Here is a 13408-nt window from a genome sequence, read left to right as displayed (position 1 = left end):
AATTTATGCCTTTTGTAGTAATTCATAAGGTACAATGTTTGCTACATAAGCCAAAGCAATTCATGGCTTTCTTGGGATTGTTGGGGTATTGGAAACTTTTTTTCCTCACTTAGCCCAAATGTTAAAACCTGTGTATGTTTGGATTAGGAAAAGCCATCCCTAGGAGTGGAATACCTCCCAGGAAGGGCTTCTGAAAAAGCCAAATGGGCTATAGCACTGCCACAGGCTTTATGGATGAGGTGATGGATTCAGATGTGCCTTACTGTAAGTTGAAAGGCCAACTCAGTAATGCCCTGTAAAATTAATAACAGTCACCCCCATACAGAGGTGGATACATGGCACTACCAATAAGCCTCACTATGGCAGTGCACAATTAAGCACATTAGCAAAATGGAAAGCTTATCTGCTACAGTGCAGCATTTTCAACAGCAGCCCCTTAAGTGATATCCTGAGACCAGTTTCCTATGTGGCAGAATAACCCTAGCCCCTCCCTGCTGATTCTCCTGAAGTGACTGTCTCTGTGCCCACTGTTGATGGATTTGGCAGTATACCTAAGTCTGCCTGGTATACTGATGGATCAGCCCAAGGGCAGTCTGTCACCTGGACAGAAGGACAGTAGAAGTGCAACCTAGTATGGACACTATATAGTGGGAAACTGAACTATGCAAAGCAGCCAGTGGGCTAAATTAAGGGTTATATGGATGGTCAGTGTTTATGAACCAGGAGATGCATTACCTATTTGTGCTGACAATCAAGCAGTGTACAAAGGCCGACCTGTGGTAGGCTATGTGGAACCAAGAGCAATATAAAGGCAGATGCTCTAGCAAAAATTTATAGCTTAATGCCAACATTGCATGACGCTGCTGAATGGTTGGATAGAAAGACAGGACACCAAGGGTACCAGACTCTGTGGAGATAGGCACAGAAATTCTAGCTGCCCATCACCAGACAACTGAAAAAAGTCATGGACTCCTGCCCCTCCTATTCGCCGTGATGCCCAAGGGATGCTTCCTCAACAGTTCAGTCACGCTGGCTGCAAGCAGAGTCCAGTCACTTATCCAGAAGTATGAAATATGCTTTTACAGCCATTAAAAACTACATTGGACTGTTGGTGGCCTTCCCAGAAGGGAAAGCTAACCAAAGAATTATGATGCGTAGTTTAGAAAAGCTAAGTGCCTTCTTTGGGGGTCCCCACATATGTGGACAGTGATAGAGGGACACTGTTTCCTGGAGAACTAACCCAAGTCTGGGCTACTGAACATGACATGTTATGGGCGTTTTATTTGCCTTACAAGCCCTCAGCAGCAGGGTTCATTAAAAGAATGAATGGGCATTTAAAGGAGCAATTAAAAGATAACAAGCGAACTCTGCAGCAGTGGACATGCCAGTTGGATAAGGCCCTCCCAGCCTTGAGTCACAGCCCCAAGCTGCTGCTCGTGCCCTTCTTGAGCTGGTAATGGCAGGGCCCATGCAGCTGCTGTGAATTCAGGTAAAAGGACTAGCAATGCTACAGCCACAAAGAGATGATGAAAATAACTTGCTCTTGCCTATGCCACAAGCATTAGACATTGGGAAAAATAAGGTCGATTGGCCATCATCCTGGCCGATGCAGCCACACTGGTTGGAAATCTTAAGCCCGTGGGGTAACGGGGTCACCCCAAATTTAAGTATTAGACCACAGTTTATAAGTAAAATGCCAAAAGTTGTATATATAGCCAACCCAGGATCCCCCATACTCCACAGTACAGTATCTATGATTCTGTGGATCTTTATTATGCCCAGGCTAACTGTGCATTTGACTCCCGAAAGTGCCCTACAATTTTAGGACAGGTGTAGTTATCTGTCTACTAATGGAAATTTAGCTTGTATTCTTGGTGCTCTTAATGTTGTAACAAATACCTTTCTGTAATAGGCTTCTGTGGTAACCCGCATGCACAATAGATCTCAATACTGAGTGTGCACTGAACTGCCACTGTAGGGTGACACTGGCCTGCCCTGGATGGTGATCCCTGTGAACTGGACTGTTTAGAATACCCTGATGGCCTGGCAGAATTTAGCACATCAGAAAATCTGCAAAATCTCATAAAAGACTGAACTCTGAAATCACAGGTTTTATCAATTACCAGTAGAATGGTTTAAATTCCTGTTCTTGGCCATAAGGACATCACTTTATAGAATTGTTTTCTCTGTGTGTGGGACTCTCAATATTGCATTGACTCTCATACTGTTGTTGTGGAATATGGATGCCCTATGGTCACCCTCATATCCTCATTAGACCCTAAGGTCCTACTCTATCTATGCCTTTGCTACCTCTTTGGTTCCAAACCTCTCCCTCTCTATGACACACAAACACATAAACACACCCTCAGAACTCCCATTCCTCAAGGCATCTGTTCTAGCAAGATGCTTGGAAGATGTCAGTCTGAGAGAACATAATCATCTTGTGGAAATCTGTCATTCCCTATTAGGGGCATTCCAGGCAATGTAAGAAAAAGGAGCAGAAAAAGATTAAGGCACAGTTTTACATAAAGAAATCTTTGGGGAAGTGGCCTATGGCTTTCTTGGGGGCCATTCCCTAGGCTGAGCTCCACTAAGCAGTTCCTGGTATGGACTCCTTCCTCTGCTTCTGATCAGACTTTCCTCCCCAAGTCCCCCATTGCAAAGATCCAGCTAATAGCTGGCACTCAATACATGTTTCAGGACTCAATCAAATAAGGTCTTTGGTTTCTTTTATTTTATATATTTTAACAGAGCTGCCATAGTTGGGCACAGAGTGGAGCAGAAAGGGCTAGTTATTTAGAGTGTGTGTCTCTTTTGTAACTGGGAGAGGAGGAAGCAGGATGGCACACTTGTGGGTGGAGAGGCCTATCTTATAACCTTGTTCCCAGATTCCTTATTCAAATTATTCATAGTTTTCCAAAACTTCCAGTAGTTGGACACAGTCACAATGTTAGTAAATGAATGTGACAATATAGCTTTTGTTGCTTGGAGTTGGGAAGGTTTTTAAGTAAGAAAAGTAAGGAAAGTTACTGCGATGCTGGCAACATTTTCAACACTGTATGATTTTAAGGACAATTCCTGGTTGAAAAGTGCCATATCTAACAATGAGATATACATATATGTTTGCCATCCTTCGTGAAATGGCACAGGATTCTTGTTAGATTCCCTCTCCCCACCATTGTGGATGAGTAAGCTCTGTTCTAGAAATGGGAGCTTGGCTTCGGTGGTGATAACAAAGCCTCTTGAGACCCCAAATAGGCAGATATTCACGGAGGAGGGAGTTCATACTGCACAAAGAAAGTTTCAGGTCCCGAACCAGTGTGAAGTTCAGCAGGAGACCCAGGGCAGATGCATCTGTGAACCAGATGGTCAGATGGCCACTGTAGCTGGTTTGCTCGATTGCAAAAGGCAGGATGGTTTTACAGCTGCACGTCAGGTTGGCCAAATTGTAGTCACAGTTCTGGATGTCTGCAGAGCAGCTGCAGTTCCGAATGACATTTTCTTTGGTGAAAATTAGAGTGCTGTTCAGACCTCAAGTGAAGCTGTCAAGGGCAAAGATGCCCAGTTCACTGACCAGAAGGAGGCAGTGCTTGGAATGTAGAGCCATTTTTGTCTCAGTGTGGGCTGGCACATTCGTGTCTCCCTCTGTTGGACTCACCTGAAAAAAAATATGCAGCTCTATTATCACAGCCACTCGTTGGAAATGCACAGCTTACAGAAAAGGAGCCCCCTAAATAATCAATTCTAAACCGTTCTCTCCTGCAATTCTGTCAAAGGCAGGCAAATGCTCAGAGCCCAAGCCCAGGGAATTCTCTTTTCCCAGAACCTCATGAGGGGCAACAGTGAACCCCTGGTCTCTGCTTCTCAAGGAATAAAACTCCCAGTGAGGTCTGCAGACAGTGAGAGAACACACCAGCAAAAGAGCAAGAGCAGATGCCGAGGAGGAGGCCCACTGCATCCTCTCTGCAAGCAGGGGTTGGCGCTCTTAGAGTGAACACATCTTCCAAATATCCAGTTACTAGTATTTAGTGCCTGTAACCCTCTAAATGTCCACATTCCCTCTTCCTTCTCAAGATCTGACTTCCTGGAATTCAGGAGACCAACACACAGTTTCTCATTGGATCCAGGTATCCAAGCATTACCTGTTAAACAAAATAGCATGAATACTAAAGATACATTTAGTCAATGGTAAACCTTAATTTCTAACTAGACAAATGTGCCCCGCCCCCATCATATTCATCTGTCTAAAGGTCAATCCATCCTTTTCCTGACCTCCTGGAAATGTAAAGAACCAGAGTCAATTGTAACTGTATATTAACAGATAATGAAGAAACCAGTCAAATACTGATTAATAACAATTATTTTGATTTATCACCTCCTGCTCCAGAACAAATTTTTATGAATTTATTTTGTTGAACAATTTATTGTAAAGCTCTAAAACCCAGCACTAACCACTGCTACATGAGTGTAAATAAGGCAGAAATGCATGTATACCTTCAATGTCACCCAGTGTCAAGTTTGGGGGGAAATACCCTAACCAAGTGCAGCATATACCACAGGGCCTGACATATGATAGATATATGCAGTCTTCTGTGTTGGTGTGATTGGAATAAAATAAGCAGTATGGTATAGGCTGCCAGATTTGCCAGTTTTGCAAAAGTAAACTTCCTTTGAATTACCTGATGATCGAAGCCTAGGGTAAGAGACCAAATAATGTAATTCAGCTCATCTATTTTTACTGAGCACTCATGCATATGGCAAGAAACTTGGAATGAGACCTCTGACTAGGAGGGCCCAGAGTTATTGACAGGCCCACCCCAGGAGGGGCCAAGAAGGTATAGTGAAAGGGTCAGTATGGGGAGTTAAGCATGTGTCCAAAGAGCATAGTGACAGCTGGAAAGAAGTGAACCAGACACGCATCACTAGGGAACAAAGCAATACAAGGTGATGCGAAATCCAAGGAACATGCTGAAAATCAAACGGACAGACAGCAGAAGTCCATCAGGGGGTGGCCGGAGAGCAGGGAAAATAACAATAATCCCAGTCAAGTGAATTTGAACGGAAGCATGACGTTGGGTCACAGCAATTGTAACTTCATTCATTCATTCAATAAACACTTATTGAGCATTTACCAGGTAGCAGGCACTTTGCTAGCCGTGGGAATACATAGAGCACAGAATAAGACAACCCAGGCCCCAGCCCTTGTGGAATTTATATTTTGATGAGCTTGGTTCTGCTTCCAGGTGGCTGTGGTGCCGGAGGTCAAGGCCAGGCCTGCATGTGAGAATCAAGAAACTATGGCAGTGGGGAGGAGGAGAGAGGCAGAGACAGGAGGAAGGTAGGGCCCTTTCCTTGCTGTGTGCCAGAACGCCCCATGCCCGGCTCCAGGGCCTCACAGGAGGAAGACAAGTAAGACTGAATGGAGAAGAGCTATACTGAATGCATAAAAGATTACAAGAGTGTGGCAGAAAGAGAGTTAATTCTGTTTGGGGGAATGGATAAGGTGGTTTCTAGTGTTTTGCATTTATTGTGAAGTTGGCATAAGAGTTCCTTAAAGGATTTATTAATAGGGACATGCTGTGATCAAAGAAAGGGTTTTGAGAAACTGGTAGAGCCCAAGTTCTTCCTGAGATTTAACAGCTTTAAATAGTGTTAGGATATGGGTGATGGCTAGAAACAGTGACTAATTTATTAATTACAAGGTAATTTTAGATGATCGGCTGTCCCAGATTCCATTGAAGGGTTTTCTGGGACTTTGTGTCCCAGTGACCAGGTCATTCCAGAATAGGAATGTCACCATCCATGACATTAGCCTGCTCTGACCCCAGCCTTAAGGGGGAAGGGAGAGAAAGGGTTGGCACATCATGGTAACAGTGTCTATTCCTTTCTCTCAGTGGCATGCGTGAAGAGGCAAAGAAGTAAGAAGGGAGAAGATACAGATGTCTTGGAGCATGTGGGGCTGGAAAGTCCCCCAAGGCATCTGTGAGCAGCTTTCCAGTAGTCAAGGTCCTAGACAACAGGGAGTCCCAAAGGCCAGAACACGGAGGCCAGATGCAGGAAGCCTATCAACAGGTGTATAGAGCAGGACAAATATTCCTAGGAACCAATTTATAGATGTGATGGTTAATTTCATGTGTCCACTTGGCTAGGTTAAGGTGTCCAGATATTGGGTCGATCAAACCCTGGCCTAATTCTAACTGTGAAAGTATTTCATGTATTTAAATTATTAGTCAGTTGGCTGCATCTACAGCTAATTGCATCAATAATTAACAAACAGGATTGCCTTCAATAATGAGAGGTGTCTCCTCTTCCAATCATTTGGAGGCCTTAAAAGAACTGAGGATTTCCACAGTCAGAAGAATTTCTCTCTCAAATTCAAAGAGCCAGCTTCTCCTGAGGAATTAATTGTCACTGTCATTGGAGTTCCCAACTTGCAATTTCTCCTGGGGAATTCAACATTACCTTCATCTAATCTGCAACGTGTGCCCTGCCCTACAGATTTAAGACTTGCCACTCCCCACAATCATCTGCGCCAATTCCTATAATAAATCTCTTAATATTTAAATGCATATATATGTGTGTGTGTATTTATCTATCCTTTCTGTTTCTCTGGAGAACCTTGATTAATACAATGAGGGAACCACAAAGATGATAGTTGGAAATTTTTCTATTTCAATTTTACGATGAATTACATTCTTTAGATTGATTGAATGTGGGTTGCAAAATAACACCTTAGGTTCACTATGCATTTATTCATTTGTATCTGCCCAGCATGACATAAGCAGAATGGGCACAAATATATTACATTGTCCTTACCCATTGTGAGCCCGTGCCCATGGTGGGGTTGGAGGCTCATCATAGAATGTAGGAGGCAAATCTCAATGACAGAGCACCCAAAAAGCTGGCATGCTGAAAATATGAGTTGTCAGGCCAGGGAAAGTCAGAAGGTGCCAACTCAACAAGATCTTTCAGCTCTTCCATCCCAATGCCACCCTCCCCAATAGGCCATCAATCTCCTCTGTCAGGCTTTGGGTTTTTAAAAAATTCCTGGCACCCTATTCTAGTTACATAGGTAATTTTCCTCTTTTTTTCTTCCCATGCAGGAGCTATTTCCCTAATCAGATATAACCTCCTCCATGAAGCTTTATCATGACATCTACTCCCAGGCAAAGAAAGGGAGATGTAAAGTTAATGTCCCATGCAAATTGTTAATTGTAGGGATTATAAAATTGTACTATGATTATGGGGTCAAGTATCTCTTCCTCTAGGGTGTAACCTGTAGAAGGAGTGTTTCTTGGCTTTATATTCTTAGTTTCCAGCACTCTGCATAGCACATAGCAATAACTTGCAATGAGACATAGAGCACTGATCTGAAAATCCTCCATCAATTTCCTACATAAATAATATTTAATAACTGCTATTAGAAAACATCAAACCTAAATTCAAGGCAAGATTGTAAAGTGTGTGGTATGTTAGGGAAAATAACATGAGAAGTGAGCAGTAAAGACAAAAAGGGAAATGTGTTTCCCTTCTTCTTGGGGGTGGGGGATGAGGAAGGGATGGCCAACAAATGAGAAAGGGCATCAGCAATTGCCAGAGTAAAAAGAGAACTTTAATGAAAGTTGATTTCTTTCTTGATTTCCCATGATAATTACTTGGACTGATATAATTCTGGGAAAAAGAGAAAATTCCAAGACAAAAAGATATTGGTGTGAGGTTACCTGAACGCATTATTGTTTCTCATTTTACCTTTACGTTAAAACAACGGGATGGAATAATTGTGGAAGTCATCTAAATGATTTCCAAGATTAGTTCATGTAGTTGGAACTACATGAGCAGCTGTTTGTTGTAATAGAGAGCAGCTGTTTACTAGAGGAACAGATAATTTAATCTTTCTGACCATCAGATCTGATACGACAAAGCAATTGAAAACTGAAAATAAATCTGTCATGATAAACTAATGTGTTAAAAGCTGAAGACGGACTTCTGGGTCAAGATGGCGGCTTAACAACGTGCACATTTTAGTTCGTCCTCAAGAACAACTACTAAATAACCAGAAACAGTACAGAAAAGCTCCCGGAGCTATGATAGTGACCGGACACACAGTGTACCCCAGTCTGGACCAGCTGGACTGGCTGCAAGCACCCCCCAGAACCGTGAGTTCCCAAAGATGCGGCGGTCAGTGCCCCTCCCCCACAGACTGCTTCCCAGAGGTGAGAGGAAAGAACTTTACCAGCAGCAGGGACTGGGCACAATCAAACGCCAATTGTAGAACTAATTAACAAATTCTGACTACTAAAAATAGGCCGCCAGTTTAGGTGAACCTGACCAAGGCAGAGGTTGCTCATTTTTGCGCCGGGGCCAAGGGGGCAGGACTGACAGAAAAACGGGAAAAAAAAAAAAAGGAAACAGAGGTTTTTGTGGCAGTGTATCTACAAAGGCTTGACTGCCTCTAGATACAGTGGCAGGACTTTTCAGGCTACACCTGCCCCAGGCATAGGCAGAAGTGAGCTCTTTTGGGGGCTTATCTAGAGCTTGTGCCTTCCCCAGGGGAGGGGTGAAGCCCCACCTAGGTGGAATCCCTCCATCAAGGAATTCAGACACCAGGGCATGGTAATTTGAAGCCATTAAAACCAGCCTACAACCTCTCCTCTGTTTCCACCATGCCCCCAGCAAGGAGAGTCTGCCAAAGTTAAAGGTACCGCATCATCTTATGCTGGTGGGACCTGCAGTCAAACAAGCGCCACATACTGGGCAGGATAAGAAAAACAGAGGCCAGAGACTTCACAGGAAAGTCTTTCAACCTGCTGGGTCTCACCCTCATGGAAAACCGATGCAGGTGACTCTTTCCTCCTGATAGGATGCCAGTTTGATCTGGGAAAATCTGGCTGGGGTCTATAATATCTAAGTAGACCCTCCTAAGTGTGTGTGGGGGAAAGGCACCACACAAGCAGGGCAAGAAACAAGAAAACAAGAACTGAAAAATTCTCCTTTGTGAAACAAAACTTAAGCTAAAGGTCCAGATAAAGCTGAACGGAATGTCAAAGAATTTGTGACCAAGAGATCAGCTCTGCAAGAAATACTAAAGGGAACACTAGAGAGAGATACGAAGACAGAAGAGAGAGGTATGGAGAAGAGTGTAGAAAGGAAGACTATGAGTAAAGGGAAAAAGAAGGAAAATTAGATATGACATATAAAATCCAGAAGGCAAAACAGTAGAAGAAAGTACTACCCATGCAGTAATAACACTGAATGTTAATGGATTAAACTCTCCAATCAAAAGACACAGTCTGGCAGAATGGATTAAAAAACAGGACCCATCCATATGCTGTCTCTACTCAAAGGACACAAGGCCAAGGACACAAATGGACATTTACACACCAATGTTTATAGCAGCATTATTAACAATTACCAAGAGATGGAAACAGCCAAAATGTCCATCAACAAACAGTTGGCTAAACAAACTGTGACATTTACGCAATATGGAACATTACACGGCTGTGAAACAGAATAAAGTTATGAAGTATGTAACAACATGAATGGACCTTAAGGACATTATGCTGAGTGTGATTAGCCAGAAACAAAAGGACAAATACTGTATGGTCTCACTGATATGAACTGACATTAGTGAATAAACTTGGAATATTTCCTTGGTAACAGAGACCATCAGGAGATAGAAATAGGGTAAGATATTGGGTAATTGGAGCTGAAGGGGTACAGATTATGCAACAGGACTGAATATAAAAACACAGAAATAGACAGTACAATATTACCCAACTGTAATACAATTATGTTAAAACACTGAATGAAGCTGCATATGAGAATGATAGAGGGATGAGGGCTGGGGCATAAATGAAATCACAAATAAAGACAATAAAGATTGAGATGGTGTAATCCAGGAATGCTTAGAGCTTATAATGATAGTGACTAAATGTACAAATTTAAAAAATGTTTTTGCATGAGGAAGAACAAAAGAATGTTATTACTGCAGTGTGCTGAAAATAGATGGTACTTAATATTTTAAAATTTCAACTAATGTGTGAGACTAAAGCAAAAAATGTTTATTTGGTACAAATCTATACTTTGACTAGTATATCTCCTAACACAACTTATGTAGATAGTTGATTGAACACCTTAAGTACATGGAACTTTGTACAGGACATGAGATTTTGTTGGTTTGTCCAGGGGATGCCCTGATGAATCCCAGAGTGATCTGATCAGTGACAGGAAAAGTATTTGCAAAGTCCCCTTTGGGGAATGGTGAGAATGGGGGAAAACTCAACTTCCCCAAGTTGAATTCTTGATAGTCTCACAAGCAGTGTGGACAACCAAAGCTATAAGCTGAGCCCCCAGTCTTGGGGTTTGTTTATATGAAACTTAATCCCACAAAGGATAGGTCAAGTCTACTTAAAATTTAGGCCTAAGAGTCACCCCCAAGAGAGCCTCTTTTGTTGCTCAGATGTGGCCTCTCTCTCCAGCCAACACAACAAGCAATCTCACCACAATGCCCCTGTCTACATGGGACATGACTCCCAGGGGTGTGGACCTTCCTGGCAACGTGGGACAGAAATCTTACAATGAGCTGAGACTCAGCATCAAGGGATTGAGAAAACCTTCTCGACCAAAAGGGGGAAGAGTGAAATAAGACAAAATAAAGTGTCAGTGGCTGAGAGATTCCAAACAGAGTTGAGAGGTTATCCTGGAGGTTATTCTTATGCATTAAGTAGATATCACCCTGTTATCCAAGATGTAATGGAGAGGCTGGAGGGAACTGCCTGAAAATGTAGAGCTGTATTCCAGTAGCCATGTTTCTTGATGATGATTATATAATGATATAGCTTTCACAACGTGACTGTGTGATTGTGAAAACCTTGTGTCTGATGCTCCTTTTATCTACATTGTCAACAGATGAGAGGAACATATGGAATAAAAATAAATAATAGGGGGAAAAAATGTTAAAGTAGATTTAGTTTGAAATGCTAGTGATCAATGAAAGAGATCAGGAAGGGGTATGACCTGTAAAATATTTTTTTTTCTGTTTGTTATATTTTTCTGTTGTCTTTTTATTTCTTTTTCTGAATGCTGAGTATATGTGTTGGGAATGTTTGTTTCCTGTAATTTTTTTAATTAATAAAAAATTTTTTAAAAAATGACAAGGCCTTCTCTGGGATACATACAAGTGACTTTCTCCCTTTGACCTGGGCACTTACAATATTTATAGCTTAGTGCTCTCCTGTTATGTCTGCATGAAGAAGATGTATGATTTCTTCTCCATGGGATGAGACTCTCCTCCCAGACCCCAGGTGACTGAAGATTCTATGAGGTGAGGGCCAGACTCAGGCGGTGTAGGTTTAGAAGACAAGTTCCAGACTGATGGGCCCGGGAGACAAGGAAGAGGGAGTAAGTTCTTTAAAATGTGTCATTTTACTGAGCTGAATCCCAGCTCTCGACTGCTTGTTACCATTTGACACAGCGTATGTCTTATTTGGTTTTGTTGTGTGTCACCCACAAGAGCCTGTGCCCCAGGAGGAAAGGAATTTGGTTTTGTTCACTGCAGAGAGGAAGGGATGTCACACTAACTAGTGGTGCTTGGACACTGAGGGTAGGAAGGCCTGATCACTGGGAGTTTTCATTTCCTGGCTGCTGAAACAAATACACAATGGGTTGCCTTAACAACAGTAATATATTGGCACGTGGCTACAGAGGGTAGAAGGCTTGCTTCCTTCCAGGGTTAAGGTTACTTGGCTTTTCCATCACATGGTAGCACCTTTTCCTTTTTCTCCATGTTCTGCCGACTTTCAGTTTCTTGCTGCAACCTGTGGCCCCACTTTCTAATTCCAGTTACCTTTGCTCATAAGGACTTCAGCCATATCTGGGCACAGCTTAACTAACAACTTCTTCAAGGGTCTATTCACAAATGGGTTCATACCTGCAGCACAAGGGGTTGGGACATGACTGTGCCTTTAATGGGGCAGATGATTCAACCCCCAATAGCTGATCTGGGGCACTGGGGGCAGGAAAGGCATGAGCAGTGGGCTTCCTGGGCAGCTGCCTGATAACCACTCCTTCCTGGGATTGGGGGTGGGGTGTTCAGGTTAACAGGGTCTGACCCTACCGGAGTCAAGCAGGTAAATCCAGTTCTCTCCCAATCACTGAGACTTAAGAGTCCCGTGAGATCTGGAGGCCATTATGATACAGCCTCATCATGGAAACCTACCCTTAGTGGTCTCCCATAGGCATGGGATTCAGTGATATGTCCCAGGACAGCCTGCTGCCCATCTCCTTTTGTGCATCAGCTATTCAAAGTAGCCTGTAACCAAGGGAATTGCAATATACATGCAATGGAGAGTGTTTTAAGTTTGCAAGCTGTCCCAACAATTAGCTGTAAAACATTTCAGAGTTTGGGACGGGTTACAATTTCACAATTTTAGGTTTTCACTTCCAGACACTCTAAGATAATGGAGACTAAAAGATATATCGTACTTACTTGTTAGACCCTCCGTTCTCTGTATAACTCCACCATCACCTTTCACTTGGGCATAGCCTAAAGAGTGGGAGAAAGACCAAGGGTGTACATGACTTTTCTTTTAAGTCTTTTTTTTCGATTTTTATTGCTATATAATTAACATACCATACAAGACGTAATGTTAAAGTGTACATTTCAGTATTTCTTAGTACATGTTCTGCATTGATCACCACTATCTTATTCCAGAATACTTTATCACCCCCAAAGTACACCGTATTCACATTAACAGTTACTTCCCCTTTCCCCGTGTGCTGGTTTGAACCTATTATGTACACCAAAAAAGCCATGTCTTTGAATTCTCATTCTGTACTGCTGGGAGGAATCTTTTTAAAAAATATTTTATTGATAAGATTTAACATACAAACATTCCATACATGGTGTACAATCAGTGGCGCACAATATCGTCACATAACTGTGTATTCATCACCATGATCACTTTTTTTTTTAGCATTTGCATCACTCCAGAAAAAGAAAAAACTCAGATATACCATGCCCCTGACCTGTCCGTCCCTCTCACTGACCACTAGTATTTCCATCCACGCAACTTATTTTAAGTTTTGTTTCCCCTATTATTGTTTACTTTTTATCTATATGTTTTACTCATTTGTTCATGCCCTAGATAAAGGTATCTACCTCAGACACAAGGTTTTCACAATCACAGTCACACTGTAAAAGCTGTACCATTATACAATCACCTTAAAGAATCATCTTTAAGAAACAAAGCTACTGGGACACAGCTCAACAGCTTCAGGTACTTGTCTCTAGTCACTGTAATACACCCTCCCCGCATTCGGACCCCCGGGCCGGCTGGCACTCTTCCAAGCCGCTTCCGCTGCCGAATCTCCCCCACGACGAGAGTTTTCCAAAGTTAAAGGACCCACA

General features: G+C 42.5%; 1 protein-coding gene and 1 long non-coding RNA gene across 2 annotated transcripts in view; one reads left to right on the top strand and one right to left on the bottom strand.

The window, feature by feature from the left end:
* LOC143648609 (uncharacterized) overlaps positions 1–6544 on the top strand; it is a 42399-nt gene extending 35855 nt beyond the window's left edge. The window contains exons 2-3 of the long non-coding RNA XR_013158668.1: positions 5244–5338; positions 5895–6544. This is a non-coding gene — a long non-coding RNA (uncharacterized LOC143648609). The remainder of the gene's footprint in view (positions 1–5243; positions 5339–5894) is intronic.
* The window catches only part of EPCIP (exosomal polycystin 1 interacting protein), a 28282-nt gene continuing 17595 nt past the window's right edge, over positions 2722–13408 (bottom strand). Inside the window, 5 exon segments of the mRNA XM_077118844.1 lie at positions 2722–3030; positions 3033–3234; positions 3236–3658; positions 3914–4142; positions 12488–12544. Of these exon segments, the coding sequence (XP_076974959.1) occupies positions 2951–3030; positions 3033–3234; positions 3236–3658; positions 3914–3958 (750 nt within the window). The 5' untranslated portion in view covers positions 3959–4142; positions 12488–12544 and the 3' untranslated portion in view covers positions 2722–2950.

Source organism: Tamandua tetradactyla, chromosome 10 (assembly GCF_023851605.1).
Source record: "Tamandua tetradactyla isolate mTamTet1 chromosome 10, mTamTet1.pri, whole genome shotgun sequence".
Taxonomy (NCBI): domain Eukaryota; kingdom Metazoa; phylum Chordata; class Mammalia; order Pilosa; family Myrmecophagidae; genus Tamandua; species Tamandua tetradactyla.
Note: the sequence above shows the minus strand (reverse complement) of the source record. Positions and strands in the feature narration are given on the sequence as shown.